Source organism: Poromitra crassiceps (genome assembly GCF_964638095.1).
Source record: "Poromitra crassiceps genome assembly, chromosome: 1".
Lineage (NCBI taxonomy): Eukaryota > Metazoa > Chordata > Actinopteri > Beryciformes > Melamphaidae > Poromitra > Poromitra crassiceps.
Window position 1 is genome coordinate 1,761,255 of NC_139623.1, and position 22,027 is coordinate 1,783,281.

The 22,027-nt window shown below is 42.9% G+C and overlaps 1 protein-coding gene across 2 annotated transcripts in view; it reads right to left on the reverse strand.

Moving 5' to 3' along the window:
• bckdhb (branched chain keto acid dehydrogenase E1 subunit beta) overlaps positions 1-22,027 on the reverse strand; it is a 216,970-nt gene that overhangs the window by 40,152 nt on the left and 154,791 nt on the right. For both annotated transcript variants that reach the window (XM_083633578.1, XM_083633579.1), the window contains exon 9: positions 11,297-11,383. In XM_083633578.1, the coding sequence (XP_083489704.1) occupies positions 11,297-11,383 (87 nt within the window). The remainder of the gene's footprint in view (positions 1-11,296; positions 11,384-22,027) is intronic.

The following is a 22,027-nucleotide window of genomic DNA, read 5'->3' on the forward strand; positions in this document are numbered from 1 at the left end:
GTAATCCAGGTCACCAATGGTTACCATGTAAACATTAAAGTGGGCAGAAACATGTAGTAATGCAATGTGACTGACACCCCTATCAGCCAATCAGAGTGGGCTGTGTGGTAGAGCTCTGTTGATAGCTGCAGCAGGTGCCCTGAATCACTGAGATGAAGGTGACTGCTGGAGAAAGCAGAAATGCAGGTTTGTGGAGCTGGTTTTAACATCTTACAATCAATTCAATCTATAATGTTTGAACTTGAACTTGCCAATACTTGACAGAAACCTGTTGAATCTAAACTCTGAAGCTGAATTGGTGAGTTATTGTTTGTGTGTTTGCACCCCCCCCCCCACACACACACACACACACACACACACACACAAAACACACACACACACACACACACACACACACACACACACACACACACACACACACACACACAGCCCCTGGTGCAAGAGATGAGCCAGGGAATGGGATTACTCTCACAAAAAACTACACTTCCCAAGATGCAGCAGCAAAATGGCCGCTCATTACCAGATTGAGAACACCTGAAAAGGAATACATTCTCTCAGTCATACATTCAAACAGACAGCAACCAGAAGCACCAAGCTCTACTCAGAGTTTAATTTCAAAGACGCCAATGGTCGGTGAATATGTTTACATTCCTGTTGTTTTAAAATGCTGCTTAAATGTTTGATGCAATGCTGCTTAATTTATTTGTTAAATTGCTTCAATTGGAAGGAACCATTGTATTGCAGCACTGATTTCATTTTTGTGTTTGCATCTTTGAATTCATATTGTGTTTTAGTTTAATAAGTTAAAAGCATAAGTTAAAAGTATAAATTACGAAAGAATAACACAAAGTTAAAAATGTTAAATTTATGTTTAAAACGCTACTAAAAATGTGGACATGAATGTACCATGTTAATGTTAATGTTTGAACTTGAAGTGATTGGTTGCGCCTTTACTGATCTGTAGATATCCACCGTGCCAATGGTGCCCTGTTGAATCTAAACTCTGAAGCTGAATTGGTGAGTTATTGTTTGTGTGTTTGCATCCCCCCCCCCCCCCCCCTGGGAAGATGGGTGGAGCTATGGGTATAAAAATTTGAAATGTATTCCTATCTTATGTGTTTAATTAAAGCCAAGTAAGATGTTAAGAGTTTTGGCCTTAAAGGGACACTCCACCGAAAAACAATGCTGATTTATTTTGCACATCTCACACATCCGAAAACAGTTTAGCAGGCATTCATTTAGTTTGACACTTATTGAGTTGATTTGTGAAAGGTATAGTTTGGTTTATTTGAAGTGTGGTACTATGCGGTACTTGTAATGTCTAAACTTTTAATGCCACCTGCTGTGACACCCCCCCCCCATTCCCACACACACACACACACACACGTGTGAGCCACCTAATTGACTCAGGGCTTGGAGACTCGGACTCATATTCCCATAATCCATCACTCCCTGGGTGGCTATTCACATGCAACCACCACCATTCTGAATGAAGGACGCCACTTCGAAAAAGTAAGTCTACTATCTTTTTTTGCACCCTATGCCACAGTAGTGACATTAGATAAAACATACAATATCATGCAAAAACAAAATGCCACCTACTGAACCTTGGCCTTGAATCTTTGAATTTGAATTACATACTCCAGATTTTCTAAAGTCAACCTATATGCAAATAGTGTCATGTCAATGTGAAGTTATAAAAGCTAAACATACTACTTCCTATGACTAATTTGTCTGTTTATGCCATGCTCTTCCACAGATCAACATCACTTGCAAAGTAATCAATCTGGTAAAACCCACAACTGAAGCAACAACCTGAGCCGGCACCACCATGAATACAACAACCTTCCTCCTCAGTGATGCAACTGGAACCATTGACCTAGCTGCGTGTAGGGATGGGTATCGTTCAAAATTTTTCGATTTCGATACCGTTTCGATACTTTGATTTCGATACCGGTTCCTGAACGATACTTTTTTCGATACCAATTTTTAGAAAAATTCAAGTTTTACAGCAGAAAAAAAACCTACTGTATTTAACATAACTTTAAGTTGTCTAAACTTATTACTGTCCCCACAAAAAACTACTACAAGTACTACAAAGGAAATAAATGTAAAACAAATAAATCAGTGCAATAGTTTTCAGTGCAAAACGGAGAGTTGCAAATGAGTGTTTCATATTCACTGATGCAACAGAACGCTATTCTTGTCCAAACTGATGAGATGGCTTCATGCATGGAAGACAATAGTTGAGCATTGACTAGCCTATCAATAATGGCACAAAGTGAATCCCATTTATATTCAACAAACTATCATGACATAAGCGTTTGTTAACGATTTGCTAAAAATACATAATGGGCGATAACTGCCCGCTTGCATATAACGTTAACACTAATTAATTGAACATCTAACGCTAGCATTGCAGATCAGTGTTTAATGCTCACTGCTGCAACAGAACGTCATTCTTGTCAAAACTGATGAGACAGCTCCAGAGAGAGCTCCTTCATGCATGGAAGACAATAGTTGAGCATTGACTAGCCTATCAATATAGCCTTATTAAATGGCACAAAGTGAATCGCATTTACATTCAACAAACTATCATGACATAAGCGTTTGTTAACGATTTGCTAAAAATACATAATGGGCGATAACTGCCCGCTTGCATATAACGTTAACACTAATTAATTGAACATCTAACGCTAGCATTGCAGATCAGTGTTTAATGCTCACTGCTGCAACAGAACGTCATTCTTGTCAAAACTGATGAGACAGCTCCAGAGAGAGCTCCTTCATGCATGGAAGACAATAGTTGAGCATTGACTAGCCTATCAATATAGCCTTATTAAATGGCACAAAGTGAATCGCATTTACATTCAACAAACTATCATGACATCAGCGTTTGTTAACGAGTTGCTAAAAATACACAATGCCCGCTTGCGCATAACATTACCGCGCCAATTAATTAAACGATCTAATGCTAGCTACAACTCACAGCCAGACTGTCAGACTGAGGGATCTGATAACCGCTAACATCAACAACAAACTTGCGGTAAGCTGACCCACCTCTCGATTATTTCTCGTCTGTGGAAACCAGTCCCAGCTCCACTTGTCTCCGCACCGCACGCTGCCTGCCTCAACAAACACACACCGGCTAAAGTGGGCGTAACTTTCCCTGCATGCTTCTACATGACAGCCAATCACCAGCCGTATTAGAGCATGGTGTGCAAGCATGTCGCATGCTTATAGGCTCAATGACGCTGTTTTGTTTTGGTATCGAAAATTGGTATCGATTGACAAGGGAGGCTTCGATACCCCTTAGTATCGATGTTTTCATTTCGGTGCCAAGTAAGTATCGAAACTCGATACCAATCCCTAGCTGCGTGGGGGTACTGTAAACCTGACATTGACGACTGGTACCACCTGACCAACCTATCCATACATGCATACAAACCAATACATATCTGACAACCACCCCAACCACAACATCAACATCCACCACTGCACTTGAATCATACACAGAACCACCACCACCCACCACTCAAAGCATCTATGGTGAAGTCTCTTCTGCCACCGTCACAAACAAGTACTTCTGTTTTTGGCACCTATCACTACTGTAAACTTTGACTCACATACAAATGTCACAAATGCAATCAACGCCATAAAACAGAAACCGCAAAACACATATCCAATTCTCTCTGTCCATCAATAACCAGGAAACATCATACACCATCCCACTCGCACTTATCACACCACTGCTTACAAAATCACCAACTCAAATGACTACAGATGAAATGGAAGAAGCTATCCTCATGCTCAATCACATCTGAGTTGACATAATAGACAAATCATAGCCCTGACTCAGACTTGACTCCAAGACTCAACAGTCCCTCCACACAGTCCAGAAACCCCGACAGCCCCACACAAGGACAAAATGGATTGATATATTTTAAGTTTTTCATTTCATAAAAACTATTATTTGCAATAAAAACTTATTGTTTGAATCATATATCTGCCTCCTTTGCTGTCTTTTGTCCCAGTTTTTTATGCATTATATCCTAACTCCTTTAGTCAACCTTGAGCTTACACTTTTATTGCCAACTTTTAGATGTCCACTGTGCCCAAGCTTACCCTTTTAAAACATCTGAATAACAGACAAGTAACTTGTTAACTGATAACCTATTAAGCCACTAACAGTTTGACTTAAAGGGTGATTTACACAACCTGAATATTAATCTTGTTATATCTATACAGAGACACTATGAATGTACCATGTGGAGTATCTAGTAATAGTTAGGATTTTAGATTAATTTCAAGACAAATGGTTCAAATTCTGGCCTTGTGCTTATGCAGACCAGATTTATGACTACCACCACTACTACAAAAGCATTGGCTTTTCATTGTGATCAACCAATTACTTAGATCACCATTCAGGAACAGTTTGTTTAATCCTTTCCTCACTGAGCACATCTATAACCATGATCAGAAGTGTACAGTAGAAGCAGCACACTATCTTCATCCAATGGACTCGGAACACCACAAAAGCAACACCTCAGTAAGCTGTCCACTCATGGCTAACACATCTAAGCTTATCAGGAAGCTAGGATTTGAAATTATGACAGTTTGCCTAGAAAAAGTCCATTGCTTAATAAGCCTCTTTGACAGCCACCATTTGGCTTACCAACCACCACTGCTACTTACTACATATTACTTGCAAACTTGGTACACTTGTGCACCTATCAACTCTGACTAAATGTGCAATTCAGTGTCTATATTATCTGACATATAACCCCCAAGTCACCAGAAGCTTGGACCCCGCATCGCCGCTTGCGGCTATATTTATTATTATTATCATTATTACTAGAGCTGGGTATTGGTTCAAATTTCAAGAATCGATTCGATTCCGATTCACAAGGTTGCGAATCGATTAATTTCGATTCGATTCGATTCGATTCCGATTCGATCAATTTTCAATATTGATTTGGTTAGTGATACCAAAACGTGGTTTTTGAGCTGTACCCTGAATTACATGACTGTCCAGTTATGTAACACAGGGGTTTCCAACCAGCCAAGTAGATACATGGGGGAAAAAAGTTGCAGACCTGTTGTCAATTTTAATGGTTTTAGTTACACATATATTTACTCACCACGTGGTGACAAAGGGTAAATAACAGCCTTTTCATCTGTCAATAAAGACACTTTCACAATTATGCACAGTGATTTGATTTCAGCCTATATAATTTCTAAAAGTAGATATTAATAATGATCAAACATTTCCATTCATGTAGCCTACAGTATTTATGTTTTTGTTTCAACTACAAACACAATTAAACGTCAACTTGAAACTATGTTTCAACTACCACACACAGCACAATATTTTAGCCTGTTTAGTAAATTTTTTTTTTTTTTTTTTTTTTTTTAATTAAAAAAAAAAATCGATCTCTGGACATATGAATCGATAATCGAGGATTAAAATGAAAATCGATTAAAAATCGGAGAATCGATTTTTTGAACCCAGCCCTAAGAGAGCTGGGTATTGGTTCAAATTTCAAGAATCGATTCGATTCCGATTCACAAGGTTGCGAATCGATTAATTTCGATTCGATTTGATTTGATTCGATTCCGATTCGATCAATTTTCAATATTGATTTGGTTAGTGATACCAAAACGTGGTTTTTGAGCTGTACCCTGAATTACATGACTGTCCAGTTATGTAACACAGGGGTTTCCAACCAGCCAAGTAGATACATGGGGAAAAAAAGTTGCAGACCTGTTGTCAATTTTAATGGTTTTAGTTACACATATATTTACTCACCACGTGGTGACAAAGGGTAAATAACAGCCTTTTCATCTGTCAATAAAGACACTTTCACAATTATGCACAGTGATTTGATTTCAGCCTATATAATTTCTAAAAGTAGATATTAATAATGATCAAACATTTCCATTCATGTAGCCTACAGTATTTATGTTTTTGTTTCAACTACAAACACAATTAAACGTCAACTTGAAACTATGTTTCAACTACCACACACAGCACAATATTTTAGCCTGTTTAGTAAAAAAAAAAAAAAAAAAAAATTTTTATTTTTTTTTTAAATTAAAAAAAAAAATCGATCTCTGGACATATGAATCGATAATCGAGGATTAAAATGAAAATCGATTAAAAATCGGAGAATCGATTTTTTTAACCCAGCCCTAATTATTACTACTACTACACCCGGTGCGCACACTGAATAGGCATTTTAAAAGTTAACGTCGAGCCCTGCTTCCAAGGTGAATCTTCGGCATAATCTTCTAGTGTGTGGGGTTGTGTTTGAACAGACGCGATTGTGTGTGTGTCCCAAGATTGAAATGTTAAAAAATCGGCTCTCTCTGTCCTGTAGTGTGTGGGCTCTCAAGATTTTTATAATCTTCAAGAATTTGAAAATCCTGTAGTGTGGGGTAGGCATAAGCTGCGAGCCCTTGAGAGTTTTTGGATTTTGGCGACAACAGCTGGGAGCAGGGCTAATTAGCCTGATTGGAGATGGGCAGCACCAGGCAAGGAATGCCAGGCCTTCTACTTAGAGCTACCTGCCCTGACAGTCAGCAGAGCTAGAGCCAGAGCTACTCCACTCTCCTCCAGAGACCAAGCTGCTCTCACCTTTGTCTTTTGTTTTACACTGACAACACACACCACACATTTCCCACTGCACCCATACACTTCCAGACACCACTGATACTGACTACCACACTCCATTGTACTTTCTGTAGCATAGTGTTGTCACGGTACTCGGTACTTCGGTACTTGGACGGTACTACATTGCTACGGTACTGAACGGTACCTGTTTTTCATGGTACCGAGGGTACCGAATTTACTATTTAGTTTGCCACCATGGCTTGGCTTCATGGACCCAGCCGCCAGCTAACGTTAGCCTGTCTGCCTGAGCAACACACATACATACTGCGCATACAGCCCCGCGCACTTCCGGGACTACGGTGTCCCCGAACGTCCACACGTAATCGCGAACAGTCATTCACAGCTTGTATGTTGACACAAGCAGTGCGCACAGGCGGCCGGCGAAGAGAATGGCTACGGCTGCAGCAGGAGCGGCTGCTCCTATTCCAACAACTCAACTTGTTGAGAAGAAGAATGCAAAGAGTCGCATTTGGAAATATCATTCCCCAAAGCCCCATCTGCAAAAAGTGTGAAAGGGAGTTCCAAACCAAACAATCTCGCCAAGCAGCTGAAAGACAGGCACCCAGACCTGTTCAAATAATTCAAGGTGGGTTACTTCTTTCAAACGGTGTAAAATAACACGTTTAACAACATATCAAACAGACCTTATCCTGTCACATTCGTTTTTGGGATAGCTGGCAATGCATTGTGTAACCAAAAAACGTTTGCGCTAACGTTAACGTAACGTTAACGTGTTTTGTAATGGAATCATTGTGGGACCCGGCTAATACCTGGTACAGCGTTAGCTAGCATAGTGTAACGCGTGTGCAATGCAATGTTTGTAATGGAAACATTATGGGACACGGCTAATAGCCGAACTTAGCCTTAGTTCAACATGGCATCAAAATAAATACAAGCTTCAAATACAAGCTACAAGGTGAAACATGTCCGTGAATTAAAACTAGCTACATAAAATTGCTTGCACTCTACATGTGTGTATGTGCAGTTGTCTCTATCATCTCTTTATTTTAGTAAATCTCACTGACGTTACTTTCCATTTAACAGTATGCGAGAGATGAAGATGAAGAGGAAGGCACAAGTCGCGGAGCCCAAAAGACCACCCAGCAGACAATTCCTGATGTTTTTGAAAAGCAGAGGAAATATGACTCACATGAAGCAAGAAAGTGTGATAGGGCATTGGCAGAATTCCTATGCATCGATCAAATACCAATATACACCGTTGAAAAAAAAGGATTCCAGCAATTCTGTGAAATAAATTAAATTATAATATTTAATATAATAATAAAATTAAATACTTGAGGGCTACATGCCACTGGTGTTGCACTGTCTGTACTCACTGCCATACAGAGTTGAATGTAAGAAGAAGTAAGCAGAAGCACATTGTTTTGTTTTAAAGTTGAAGGCTACATGCCATTTGTTCATTGGAAATGGTTGCATACTTTAATAAAGGAGAATATGTTCAAGAAATATCAGTCTGTTTTTTTTACCGTGGTACCGAAATTGGTATCGAGTACCGTGGAAATTCACTAGTACCGGTACCGACTACTGAATTATTGGTACCGTGACAACACTACTGTAGCATATTCTTTACTTTTTCCTTGGGTTTTGACATAAATTCAGTTTATTGTTTAAAAGTCCTCGTGTACATCTCCCTCTTTTGTTGTGGCCTACGAGCCGGTCATAACAAACGTGGGGGCTCTGTCCGTTTTGAGTAGAGCTAGGATGTTGGTTTTTGTTTAAAAAATGACTTTGGGTGGATTTAGGCCATGTCCACACGAAGACGAGTTTAGGTGTATCCGCTAAAGTTTTTTCTCATATGGACGTTTTGTCCAGATGGAACCAGCGTTCTGGGAGTATACGTTCTGGGAGAATACGCTAATTTTTTAAACCGGGTCCCAGAGTGAACAAATCTGAAGACGCCACCCTTACATTTCCGTGTTTACAGCCCATACGCATCTTTCCTGAACTGATTATGCCATAGCCCCACCTCTCTGCCAGCAACAGCTACTGAGCCTGTTGGGGATCTTGCAGCAAAATATAATGCTCCTCTATTACCACCGTCAGCAACAAGTGGAGAACAGGTGTACAACATGGGCTCCACAGCTGCCTCTTCCCATCCACCCCTCCCCTCCCTTCATCAGATATTTCCCAGAAAGCTTAGCGGTGGCTAAGTTTTTACAATAACACAAACAAAATCAGGCTAAATGTGTTAAATAGAAATATGTATTTTTAATACAACATGCAATTCTGGAATATTTGAATATTGGACAAAATGAAATGAAATGAAATATAAAACCTGAGTGTAACACACATACTCGGGATGCTCTATATATAGCCCTCGCAAATACAAGGTATATAGTGAAGTGAGAGGTTTGACGACCACACGGTTGCACTGTGACTGAGACGTCCACTCCAACAAAACTTTAGCTTACTTGACACCACTTTTTCAATAAAAACACATTTATGCTATGACTTTATAAACTGTATATTTATGTTGCATCATTTAGCCTGTGCTGTGATGTGCAGGAGCGGCCAATACGCTGGGATGTGTTTGCAACATATGTCTAAAGATCATGGAAGTGGCTGGTATCAGGAACGTCACCGATAGTTAACGTTCTATATTGTAGGCTACAGGGAGACCATCAGCCCTGCTGAATAGCTCTGCATTTGCCTGTATAGGTTTAATCATTTTATTCATCGACATGGCAAACCTCGTCTAGAGACTCTAGAGTTGAGATACAGAGGCTAGTAATAGTACCCCGCAAAGCCAAGGGTTTAAGCTGCTCGCTACAGTAATATACACATTATAGACTATGTGCGCCCCTAGTGGTTGAATGCCATTATTGACGAGATTGTCTTATTCTCTGTTTTTGGTGTACTTTGTGGCAGCGTTACAGCGCCACTTACCGGCCTGGCATATATACTACAGCGGTTTCAGTGGTATTATTCAGTGGTTTCATGTGGATACACACATTTCTTGAAACGATTCCGTGTTTATGGAAAACTTTTCTTAAACTAAAAAAAAAAGATCGGTTCCGTCTCCATGTGGACATGGCTTTAGTCGGGTGCTTTTTGGAACGCGGTGAATAGCCCGTGTCTTGTTTAATTGTTTGGCAGTGCTCTCCTGTGGGGGTGACGTCACCTGTTGGGATTCCCTCTGGTGGCTGTCACGTATGTAACCTTATATGGGGAGGTTAGTGTGCCGGTCATAACACTAGACACTCCATTTAAACTTTAAACCAGTTGTCACCTTAAAGGGATACGCCAACATTTTGAGAGTTTAGACTAGAATGTAGATCCCTTTATTTTCACTCTGTGTGCAGTAGAAACCGCGGTAGAGCTCTCACTGCTACTTAGCTTAGCGCTACAATGGCAGTCTATGGAACAGCTGCCTACTCCCGTTCAGTCACACAAAATACACATTCCAACAGCGCCAGAAACACTCACATGCACCTGTTGTGACTTGTGTACTCACCACGCAATGAAATAATAATCCAAAGTTACGTGAAATGGTCATTTTTGTAGTAAATCCACACACTGAGATCTAACAAAGACTAACCGAACTAACATAACCAAAGTTACTACCTCATTTTTAGAACAAAGTGAGAAAAAACACGCTTCAGCTGACAACGCCAGACCGGTGCCTCTCAGACAAAGGGACTGAGTTAAACTAGTGAAACTAAAGGATCTGGATCTCCCCACTCAGCCCACCGGCTACTGCACACACTGCTCAAACTCATCTGACACTAAGGAGTTCACACACCCACCCACGCACGGGCAAAAAGTTTAAAATAAACTCTTTTATCAAATGTAGCAGTACCCATGTTGTATATATGCTCAAATGTCCGTGCGGTTTGGTGTATGTGGGACAAACCAAGCGCGCCCTCAAGGCTAGAATAGCCGAACACAAGACGGCCATTCAGACCAAGAACTCCGGCTATGCAATGGCACAATGTCACTATGACCAGGCCAACCATGGATCCGTGGCTTCCCTTAAATTCTGGGGCATAGAAAAAATCCCCCCTCCACCAAGAGGGGGTGATATTGTCAATAAACAAAAATCATTTTGGATCCACACACTGAACACTGTTGAGCCATTTGGACTTATTGCTGTGTTATTTCTCTATATGTATTGTTTTTAATCGTGTTTTGCACTCCTCTCCTCTTGGAGTAGGCTATGTGTTAACCTTTCATTGGCTGTGTGTTGATGATGTAATAACCATGCTGCACCAATGAGTCTTGCTTTATTCAGTGGTGGGAGGACTTAAACCAGTCATTTGCACTGCACCCTGTTTGACTCTGAAGAAGACACCTGTGTGTGTCGAAACGTCAGTCTTTGTTTGCACCTATTAAAATTGCCTAACTTTGACCGTGTGCTCCAGATCCTTTTGTTTCACTAGTATTACTACCTCATTTGCCATGAGGCGCATGCGCTGTACTGATGACAGGGCGTGCTACGGATTCCAATACAATGCTCCCCAGTAGGTTTTCCCATGGGCATATACGTATATGCACAAGCAAACCCACAGACAGTACACAGACAAATAGGCATAATACAACTTCTCAATCATGATATCACATGTTCAACTTGCCAATCAATGGATACAGAGTGCAAACACTCACCTGTACTGTAGAGCTGATTTCAGCAGCAAACCCTCCAGTGACTGGTGCCTCATGACTGATGATCAAGCGTCCGGTTTTCACCACTGACTGAAAAACACAAAGATACTGGTAATTACAATCATACCAGGTGACGTATTGGGCTCACTCGCTGTGTCAAACCAGGGCTTTCTCTCAAAGACACACATCACCTGCAAAATGAAAATAAATGAAGTTGAAGCTTCCTTGTGTATCAGAGAACAGATGTATTGGTGTTGGGTGCATGGATTGCAAAGACGAGGAAACATGCATATGGTGCAGTTTTAAAACAGGAAACGGTGTCACAGGACCGGGCCGGACGAACTGGCTCTTCCTGGTGCTCGGCAAACAACAAAACACACACACACACACACACACACACACACACACACACACACACACACACACACACACACACAAAAGATGTCCATGTACACAAATCAATAGATTACAGTTTCATGACTGCCAAGACAAACTTTCGTGAGACCAGGTTGATCATTTAAAATCATAGTCCAATGCAAACAATTATGTAGTTTTCTGCATAACTAGAAGTCTTGCGCACTTCGCACGCTCCTTTCTAGCGTCCCTTGCACAGTGCGTGTGCATGCCCGCTCAGCTAGCATTGCTCATTTCTCCTGTGCCTTGTTGGTTTGCCCTTGAGGTCTTGCCCGCTTCGCAGACTTGCAGACGCAACTCACACGCTATATGCGTGTTCTCCCTGCCTCGCATGCTTGCAGAGGTAGCTCGGCCACTGCGCGGCCTCCCCCCCCCTCAACTACATGCGCAGTTGATAGATAGATAGATAAATACATAGCTTTATTTGTGCCGCAGGAAACTTATTTTCAGTCAGTACATGTTACATGAACATTGGTGATCACATCATACATCTTCCAAGAACAAGACGCATAACATACACCATAACATACACCCCCCTCCATCCATCCCCACCAATATCCCAATACATATAACACAATACATATACAGAGATACATATAACATACATATAACACAAACTGACACATACATATAACACATACATATAACACATACATATAACATACATATAACACAAACTGACACATACATATAACACATACATATAACACAAACGTAGGGTAAGGTAAGGTCTGCATTTATACAAGGTCAACGGGGCATTTTGTTCAGGGTAGCTATTGCTGAGGGGACAAAACTTTTACCAAATTGTGCTCTTCTGCATTTCAGTCACCTGTATCTACGGCCTGATGGCAGTAGTGTGAAGTGTAGGTTGAGTGGGTGATCAGTGTTGTTCACTATTGTGAAGTGCGAGGCGTTTGATGGCCATGTCGTTCATGTCTGACAGATTAGGTGTGGGTGAGTAGAGGATTTTGAAGGCAACATGGGTGATCTTGGTGAGTTTGTTTTTGTTGGATATGGTCACCATGGTGTAGAAGCAGAGGGAACAGTACAGGAGGATGGGTTGAATTATGCTTTTGTATAGCAGTAACAGGAGGTGGGGGGCAACAGAAAGTGCTCTGAGTTCAAGGATGACATGGAGTCTCTGCTGGGATTGTTTGTAGATATCAGTGATGTGTTGGTCAACGCTGAGTTTAATGTCCAAAGTGAGGCCAAGATATTTGAAGTTGTTGACCTGTTCTACTGTCTTGCCATGAATGGAGGTGGGGTTCAGTCCAGTGAGGGGTGTGTTTGGTGTATTAATGACCAGTTATTTTGTTTTTTCTACGTTCAGATGGAGGTAGTTGTCCGTGCACCATTGTGTGAAATGAGAAATGGAGTGTCATTGAGTAGTCCCAGTATGGCAGTGTCATCAGAGTATTTGTAGTAGATGGTGAAGTATGACAGTGTCATCAGAGTATTTGTAGTAGACGGTGAAGTATGGCAGTGTCATCATAGTACTTGTAGTAGACGGTTATGGTGTATGGCAGTGTCATCAGAGTATTTGTAGTAGATGGTTATGGAGTATGGCAGTGTCATCAGAGTATTTGTAGTAGACGGTTATGGTGTATGGCAGTGTCATCAGAGTATTTGTAGTAGACGGTTATGGAGTATGGCAGTGTCATCAGAGTATTTGTAGTAGACGTTATGGAGTATGACAGTGTCAGAGTATTTGTAGTAGACGGTTATGGAGTATGGCAGTGTCATCATAGTACTTGTAGTAGACGGTTATGGAGTATGACAGTGTCATCAGAGTATTTGTAGTAGACGGTTATGGAGTATGGCAGTGTCATCAGAGTATTTGTAGTAGACGTTATGGAGTATGACAGTGTAATCAGAGTATTTGTAGTCAAGTCAAGTCAAGTCAAGTTTATTTATATAGCCCTAATTCACAAGCATGTCTCAGAGGGCTTCACAGAAAGTATGTCTAGCTGATTCTAGCTAACACACAGTAACAAGAATATACAGAATAAAGATAACATTTGAACATTTGAAGAAAGCAGGAGAGTGGAGGAGGGAGGGAGAGGGAGGAGGGAGGAGAGGGGGGAGGTGGGGAGAAAATAGGAAATGTGGAGAGGTGGGAGGGCGCAGGGGAAGGAGAGCAGTGGGAATGTGAGAGAGGGGAGAGGACAGAGAGGAGGAGAGAACAGAGAAGGAGAGGTGGAAGGGTACAGGGGAGGTAGAGTAGAGGTAGGGTCTAGGGTGGAGGGAGGGAGGGAGGAGAGGGGGGAGGTGGGGAGAAAATAGGAAATGTGGAGGAGGAGAGAACAGGGGAGGAGAGATGAGGGTGCAGGGGAGGGAGAGCCAGGGTAGGGGTAGGGTCTAGGGTTGGGGGAGGGGAGGGAGTAGGATACGGGCCTGGATTAGGGCGAGGGTGGGGAGAAATGGGAAATGTGGAGGAGGAGAGAACAGAGAAGGAGAGGGTGCAGGGGAGGGAGAGCAGGGGGAATGTGAGAGGGAGGAGAGGGCAGAGAGGAGGAGAGAACAGAGAAGGAGAGGTGGGAGGGCGCAGGGGAAGGAGAGCAGTGGGAATGTGAGAGAGGGGAGAGGACAGAGAGGAGGAGAGAACAGAGAAGGAGAGGTGGAAGGGTACAGGGGAGGTAGAGTAGAGTCTAGGGTAGAGTAGGGTCTAGGGTGGAGGGAGGGAGTAGGATACGGGCCCGGATTAGGGCGAGGGTGGGGAGAAAATGGGAAATGTGGAGGAGGAGAGAACAGAGAAGGAGAGGTGGGAGGGTGCAGGGGAAGGAGAGCAGGGGGAATGTGAGAGAGGGGGGAGGACAGAGAGTAGAGGTGCAGGGGAAGGAGAGCAGGGGAAGAAGAGCAGGGGGAATGAGAGAGAGGGGGGAGGACAGAGGGTAGAGGTAGGGTCTAGGGTGGAGGGAGGGAGTAGGATACGGGCCCGGATTAGGGCGAGGGTGGGGGGAAAATGGGAAATGTGGAGGAGGAGAGGACAGAGAAGGAGAGGTGGGAGGGTGCAGGGGAAGGAGAGCAGGGGGAATGTGAGAGAGGGGGGAGGACAGAGAGGCAGAGAAGGAGAGGTGGGAGGGTGCAGGGGAAGGAGAGCAGGGGGAATGTGAGAGAAGGGAGAGCAGGAAGTGGCAGGGATTCAGGAAAATAGGGGAGAAGAGGAGAAGGAGCAGAGGGGGGGGAGAATGAGGAGAGAGCAGGAGAAGGGAGGGGGGGGCGGTGGGATGTGGGGGAGGAAAGAGCATGGAAAGAGAGGAGAACAAGAAGGGGGAAGAAGGGAAGAAGCGGGGAAAGGGGGAAAGAGAGGGGGGGGGGAGAAGATCAGACAACTGACTACTCTAAGCATTAACCAGAGCTAACTGGGACATAGTATCTAGCTAATCTACAGCCTAATCTGGCCTATCCTACCCTGCTCTAGTCTGATTTTAGCCTGAACACTAACAGGTCAGCCTTAGGCTGTAGCTAATCTATCGCCTACCTAAGCTGTTCTAAACCAACCGGCAGCCCTCGGCCAGTGATGAAGAGCACCGATGCCCCCCGACCCGGCCCCCGCCCACATATGGCGTGGGAGGGAAGGCGAAGCCGGGACACAGCGGCACCCCCTCACCCCCAGTGAACGCAAGAAAACCTTTCCACCATATGGATCGCCGCATGGATTGCCCCAGTGACTTGGCTGAGGAGGAACCTTGTGAGGTCGTTGTGCTAGGGGCCAATTGCTGCGGCCCAGGCGGACCCAGCCCCCACGCGACCCGCCCCCCCAGCCCCCAGCCACCAGCATAGTGACTGAGAGCGTGAGAGCAGGCCACGCGGGGGACGGGCCCACCCACCAGGCCACAGCAGCGGACCCCCATCTGGGGACTCCCCTCCGAGACAGGCCGAGAGATGCCGGGCTAAACCATGCACAGAGTTTCCGATAATGAAACTCTGTGAATGGTTTATTATGGAAATAAAATGTACAAGAGAACAGAAAATTGAAAATGTAAAAAAGAGTCCAACAGAAGGGATATAAAAATGTAATTTTTAAATTATCCTAAGATCAGGGAAGGGAGTTGAAAATCTAAAAAGTAGAGTCCAAAAAGAAATAGAAAATGCAGTCTTTAAGTGTTCGTAGGTTTAGAGAATACTAGTTAATTAGCTAGGTGACAAAAAGGGTAACAAGATTGGGAGTTCCATGAGGATGATCTGAGGAATCCATGAGTCCGCGTTGGTGACATGGATTAAGAGGAGGGGAGGGGAGGATAGGAGTCGGAGGTGGTGATTAAGGGGAGGGGAGGATAGGAGTTGGAGGTGATGAGGCTGGGGGGGGGGGGGGGGGGGGTCCCCCCCTTCCCTTAGGCAGGCAGGTGACCAGGATGATGAGGATAGGGGTCGGTGGTGGTGAAGAGCCCGGGGTGTCAGACAGTAGATGGAGTAGCGGGTAGATGGCCTAGGGTGACGACAGGTGGCTAGGGCGATGACGGCCGGACCTAGGGCTGCAGCGGCGGGGGTGTACGTCAGGCCAATGAAGGACACCTGAGGGGGAGAGAGAGAAGAGAGCGGGGGAATCTGCGCAGAGGTGGAACTAACTCTATAGACAACAATAGAATTAGGTCAAAACAAAATTTATTAGGATTTTATTTTATTTTTTTATTTTTTAGGATGACTAATACTATACTGCTAATTCAGGTCTAAGTACCACCTAACACCACTGTCAATGATTCGGCCCTGTTTAGCGAACCTTAATCATGACCTACAACAAACAAAACTAAATTAGGTCAAGTCTAAGTTTATACTGATACTGCTGGCTTGTGATTGCCCGCTCAGCAGTTCAGGACTAGTTTTTTTCACCAGCTATTAGATTTTGTATCTAAGCTACTGGGTCAAATGATGCCATATTATTAAATTAGGTCAAGTATAAGTTTATAATGATATTGCTGGCTTGAGACAGCCCGCTCAGCAATTCAGGATTGTATGTACTCAAGAGCTAATAAATATTTCTAAAGAATGACATCATCAAACACAACTATCAAGCACAGCCAAATGATTGGGAGAATAAATGGGTTTTGAGTCTAGTTTTGAAGATTTCAATGGAGCCAGCTTCCCTAACTGACAGAGGAAGCTGGTTCCAGAGATGTGGAGCACGGTAAGAAAATGCTCTGCTACCTGCTGATTTTTTCTTAATTTTAGGGACGGTAAGATAATTACCGTCCTGTGAGCGGAGAGTACGCGTGGGAACATAGGGAATGATTAGCTCAGATAAGTACGGAGGTGCGAGCCCATGCAGGGATTTATAGGTTAACAGAAGCACCTTAAAGTCTGATCTGGCCTGAATTGGGAGCCAGTGGAGGGAGATTAAGACCGGAGTTATATGATCAAACTTCTTAGTTCTAGTTAGAATTCTAGCAGCGGCGTTTTGCACGAGTTGTAATTTATTTGTGCTACAAAGTGGAAGGCCAGAGAATAAGACGTTACAGTAGTCGAGTCTAGATGAAACAAAGGCGTGTATTAAGGTTTCGGCATCCGTTGCATTTAGCAAGGGACGGATCTTTGAAATATTGCGGAGATGAAAGAAAGCTATTTTAGTGATATCCTTAATGTGAGCATCGAATGACAGAGTAGGATCAAAGGTAACACCTAGGTTTTTCACCTTTGAGTTTGGAGTAATTACGCAGTTCTCAATGTTCAGACTAAGATCAGTGAGAAATGGAAGTTGGGTTTTTGGGCCAACAACTAGTAGTTCAGTTTTGTTGGCGTTTAGTCGTAAGAAATTATTTGACATCCAGTCTGTAACAGCGATTAAGCAGGATTCAAGATTAGCGAGTTTAGAGCGATCGTCTGGTCTAATTGGTATATAAATTTGGGTATCATCGGCATAACAGTGAAAGTTAATGCCATATCTACGGAAAATTTCGCCAAGAGGCAGTAGGTAAACTCCAAAGAGTAAGGGACCCAGGACTGATCCCTGCGGTACACCAAACTTCACTGAGGAGAAAGTGGACATGATATTTTTATATGAGACACAGTGTGTCCTATCAGACAAATATGACTTTAGCCAGGATAGGCAGTGCCCCGGATACCTACGTAGTTAGATAAGCGGTCTAGGAGGATCTTATGATCGATTGTATCGAAGGCTGCGCTTAAGTCTAATAAAATGAGAAGGGAGGAGAAATTAGAGTCGGACGCGAGGAGAAGGTCATTGGTTACTTTTGTAAGAGCAGTTTCAGTACTATGGAGTGATCTAAAACCAGATTGAAAGGGATCGAGAAGTTTATTATGCGAGAGGTAGTCAGTTAATTGTGTTGAGACTACTTTTTCAAGAACTTTAGAGAGGAAGGGGAGATTTGAGATTGGCCTGAAGTTGTTAAGAACCTTGTAGTAGACGGTTATGGAGTATGGCAGTGTCAGAGTATTTGTAGTAGACGTTATGGAGTATGGCAGTGTCATCAGATTATTTGTAGTAGACGGTTATGGAGTATGGCAGTGTCATCAGAGTATTTGTAGTAGACGGTTATGGTGTATGACAGTGTCATCAGAGTATTTGTAGTAGACGTTATGGAGTATGACAGTGTCATCAGAGTATTTGTAGTAGACGGTTATGGAGTATGGCAGTGTCATCAGAGTATTTGTAGTAGACGGTTATGGTGTATGACAGTGTCATCAGAGTATTTGTAGTAGACGGTTATGGAGTATGGCAGTGTCATCAGAGTATTTGTAGTAGACGGTTATGGTGTATGACAGTGTCAGAGTATTTGTAGTAGACGGTTATGGAGTATGACAGTGTCAGAGTATTTGTAGTAGACGGTTATGGAGTATGACAGTGTCAGAGTATTTGTAGTAGACGTTATGGAGTATGGCAGTGTCATCAGAGTATTTGTAGTAGACGGTTATGGAGTATGACAGTGTCATCAGAGTATTTGTGACCTGCTCTGATCAAATCAGTCACTTGTCGCACTCGCCTGTTTGTGAAGAAACGCAATTTTATCAGAAAATATTGATTTCTGCTGTTTTGGGGTTTCATCAGATTATAGTAAAATAAAGCCTTGGCTTTCATTCTGTGTAAAGATTATTGTGAAATTCGACCGCTAAATATACTTTTGAAGCTCTTGAAGGTAGAGTGACAAAACTGAAAATATACTGCGTTGACAGAGCCTGCTGCTCTCTGCCGCATGTGCCCTGCTCACGTTGCCAGTTAAACGGGTTTGTAAGTACTTGTAAATGGTAGGCTATATTATAGACTACTCTAGGTTTTAAAACGCTATTTCTAAAGTTTGTCAGGGTTGTATTGTTTTTTTATTGCTTTGTTATCTTAGACTAGTTTGGGCTGTTTATGTAACGTTTTAACCTCTTAAAAGTCTGCCACTTCGGGGGTTATCGATAACGAACATGGCAACCCGTCTCCATGTGTCTCTCTCTCTCTCTCCCTCTCTCCCCTTGCAGCTGTGTGTCACTTAATATTAATTTTGAGTAATGCTTTACAGCCACAGTTTCACTCGTAATCTTAACATCACAAGTATTTTGATCCAAGGTTTGCCACTTTGTTCGTTGAAATACCTTTTCTCATCCAACATGCATCAATAAGCTATTTACTTTTGTTTAAGTAATATTATTTTGAAAGTTTTAACCGGAAGTTTCCCATCTCATCACGAAAATTGACTGGTGGAGACGCACTCCCGTTAACACGAGACAGACGCACGCTTCCCCATAAGGCACGCCTGATAAAACTCATTGAAAACGTGGCACTAGTTTACTGACTACACCAGGCGCGGACTGCATAATCGGGCACGTCGGGCAAATCCCGGTGGCATTTTTTTTTTTGGTGCCCGCAGTCAGGCCACTCACTGAACAGCAGGCCAGGCGCCGCCTACTGGTTTACTAGTGGTTTTATTACTTTATTCAGGGTTAAAGTGGGTGCATCTCATTGTAAAATTGGACTCGGCCCAAATTTTTTTCGTCGCCGCCCTTCGGACGCCGGCACGCGCATCGGCCCGTATCGGCCTGGCCTGCTTGGTATCTAATGTCCGGCCTGAATTATGATCCCAGTCCGCCCCTGGACTACACTGTCGTTGTCCCATAACGTTAGCCACAAGATATGTGGAGAGCGAATCACTTTATTGCTTCATGGTGATCACTATTTAGCTGCAGCTGCTAACGTTATGGTCACTGGTCAGTTTTCACTTTTTGGCAGAACACCGGACCTTGTAATCCGTGGATTTACGTTACTGTAACAGTGAGCATAAAGCAGAATGGATTATACCGGACATGTAGGCCTATTGGAAATGAGCCTTCGCTTGTTTCACAAGTCTGCTCGAACGAAGCGCTAACCAATGCCATCCAACCACCTGAGATCTGAGATAGGGACAACAGCTGCAGCTAACACCACCTAATGATAACTCTCCTCACAAAAAGTGCTAGGTAGCGCTTTTTCCATGCAAAAATACAAACGTTATGTGTGAACAGCCCCATACACAGCAGATTACCCCTGCTCCATCATTACCATAGTAATAGTAATAACTGCTTAAAAGTCGAGCTGAACCCAAAAATGACTTTTCTTTTAGTTCAAATACCTGGGTATGCAGTGCACCTATTTAATCATGTATGCCAAAAAAATCACAAAAATCTAATTTCTTTAGTTTTTCACACTTTTTCACATCAAAAGTTCATTTTTCAAGATTTCATTCATAGCAGTTTGCTGACGTCACCTAGTACTATCAAATTTCTACCCCATTTCAACCAATCATATCACGACATGCAGCTGTCAATCAAATCTTCCTTTCAGGATAATTTTCTCCTCCAAATGAAGGAGAAAATGGCGCCTAGTGCCTGTCATCTGGCAGAATTCCTATCCCATAAACTACTAACTTGGTCAATTATATGTTGATCTACACCAGGGGTGGCCAAACTATGGCCCGCGGGCCAACTGCGGCCCGCTGCCCATTTTTAAGTGGTCCGCCATGAATTTAGGAAAAAAAAAGTAAAAAAAGAAAAGAAAATGGCTAAAAACGTTTTTCCGTTTCAAAGTTTAAAACGGAAAACGAAAACGGGAAAAAACGGAAAAACAAAAACATTAAGAAAAAGAAACTGAAAAACAAAAACAAAAAAACGGATTCCCCCCATTTTGTTTTTATGCCTCCGCCGGCGAAGCCAGGCCGAAGGCATTATGGATCCGGGTTGTCCGTCCGTACGGATGTCCGTCCGTACGGATGTTTGTTAACGCCATATCTGAGGAACGCCTTGACGGAATTTCATCAGATTCGCCTTAAACATTCACTTAGGCTCAAGGATGATCTGATTAGATTTTGGTGGTCAAAGGTCAAAGGTCAAGGTCACTGTGACCTCTCGAACGCCATTTTCAAGCTTGTTAACGCGATATCTGAGGAACGCCTGGACGGAATTTCATCAGATTTGCCTTAAACATTCACTTAGGCTCAAGGATGATATGATTAGATTTTGGTGGTCAAAGGTCAAAGGTCAAGGTCACTGTGACCTCTCGAACGCCATTTTCAAGCTTGTTAACGCGATATCTGAGGAACGCCTGGACGGAATTTCATCAGATTTGCCTTAAACATTCACTTAGGCTCAAGGATGATCTGATTAGATTTTGGTGGTCAAAGGTCAAGGTCACTGTGACCTCTCGAACGCCATTTTCAAGCTTGTTAACGCGATATCTGAGGAACGCCTGGACGGAATTTCATCAGATTCGCCTTAAACATTCACTTAGGCTCAAGGATGATCTGATTAGATTTTGGTGGTCAAAGGTCAAAGTCACTGTGACCTCTCGAACGCCATTTTCAAGCTTGTTAACGCGATATCTGAGGAACGCCTGGACGGAATTTCATCAGATTCACCTTAAACATTCACTTAGGCTCAAGGATGATCTGATTAGATTTTGGTGGTCAAAGGTCAAAGGTCAAGGTCACTGTGACCTCTCGAACGCCATTTTCAAGCTTGTTAACGCGATATCTGAGGAACGCCTGGACGGAATTTCATCAGATTCGCCTTAAACATTCACTTAGGCTCAAGGATGATCTGATTAGATTTTGGTGGTCAAAGGTCAAAGGTCAAGGTCACTGTGACCTCTCAAACGCCATTTTCAAGCTTGTTAACGCCATATCTGAGGAACGCCTGGACGGAATTTCATCAGATTCGCCTTAAACATTCACTTAGGCTCAAGGATGAACTGATTCCATTTTGGTTATCAAAGGTCAAAGGTCAAGGTCACAGTGACCTAACAAATGCCATTTTCAAGCTCGGTAACGCCATATCTCAGTAACACATTGACTAAATTTCTTCACATTTGGCTCAAATATCCAATTCTGCACAGAAACGCCTTGATGCAAT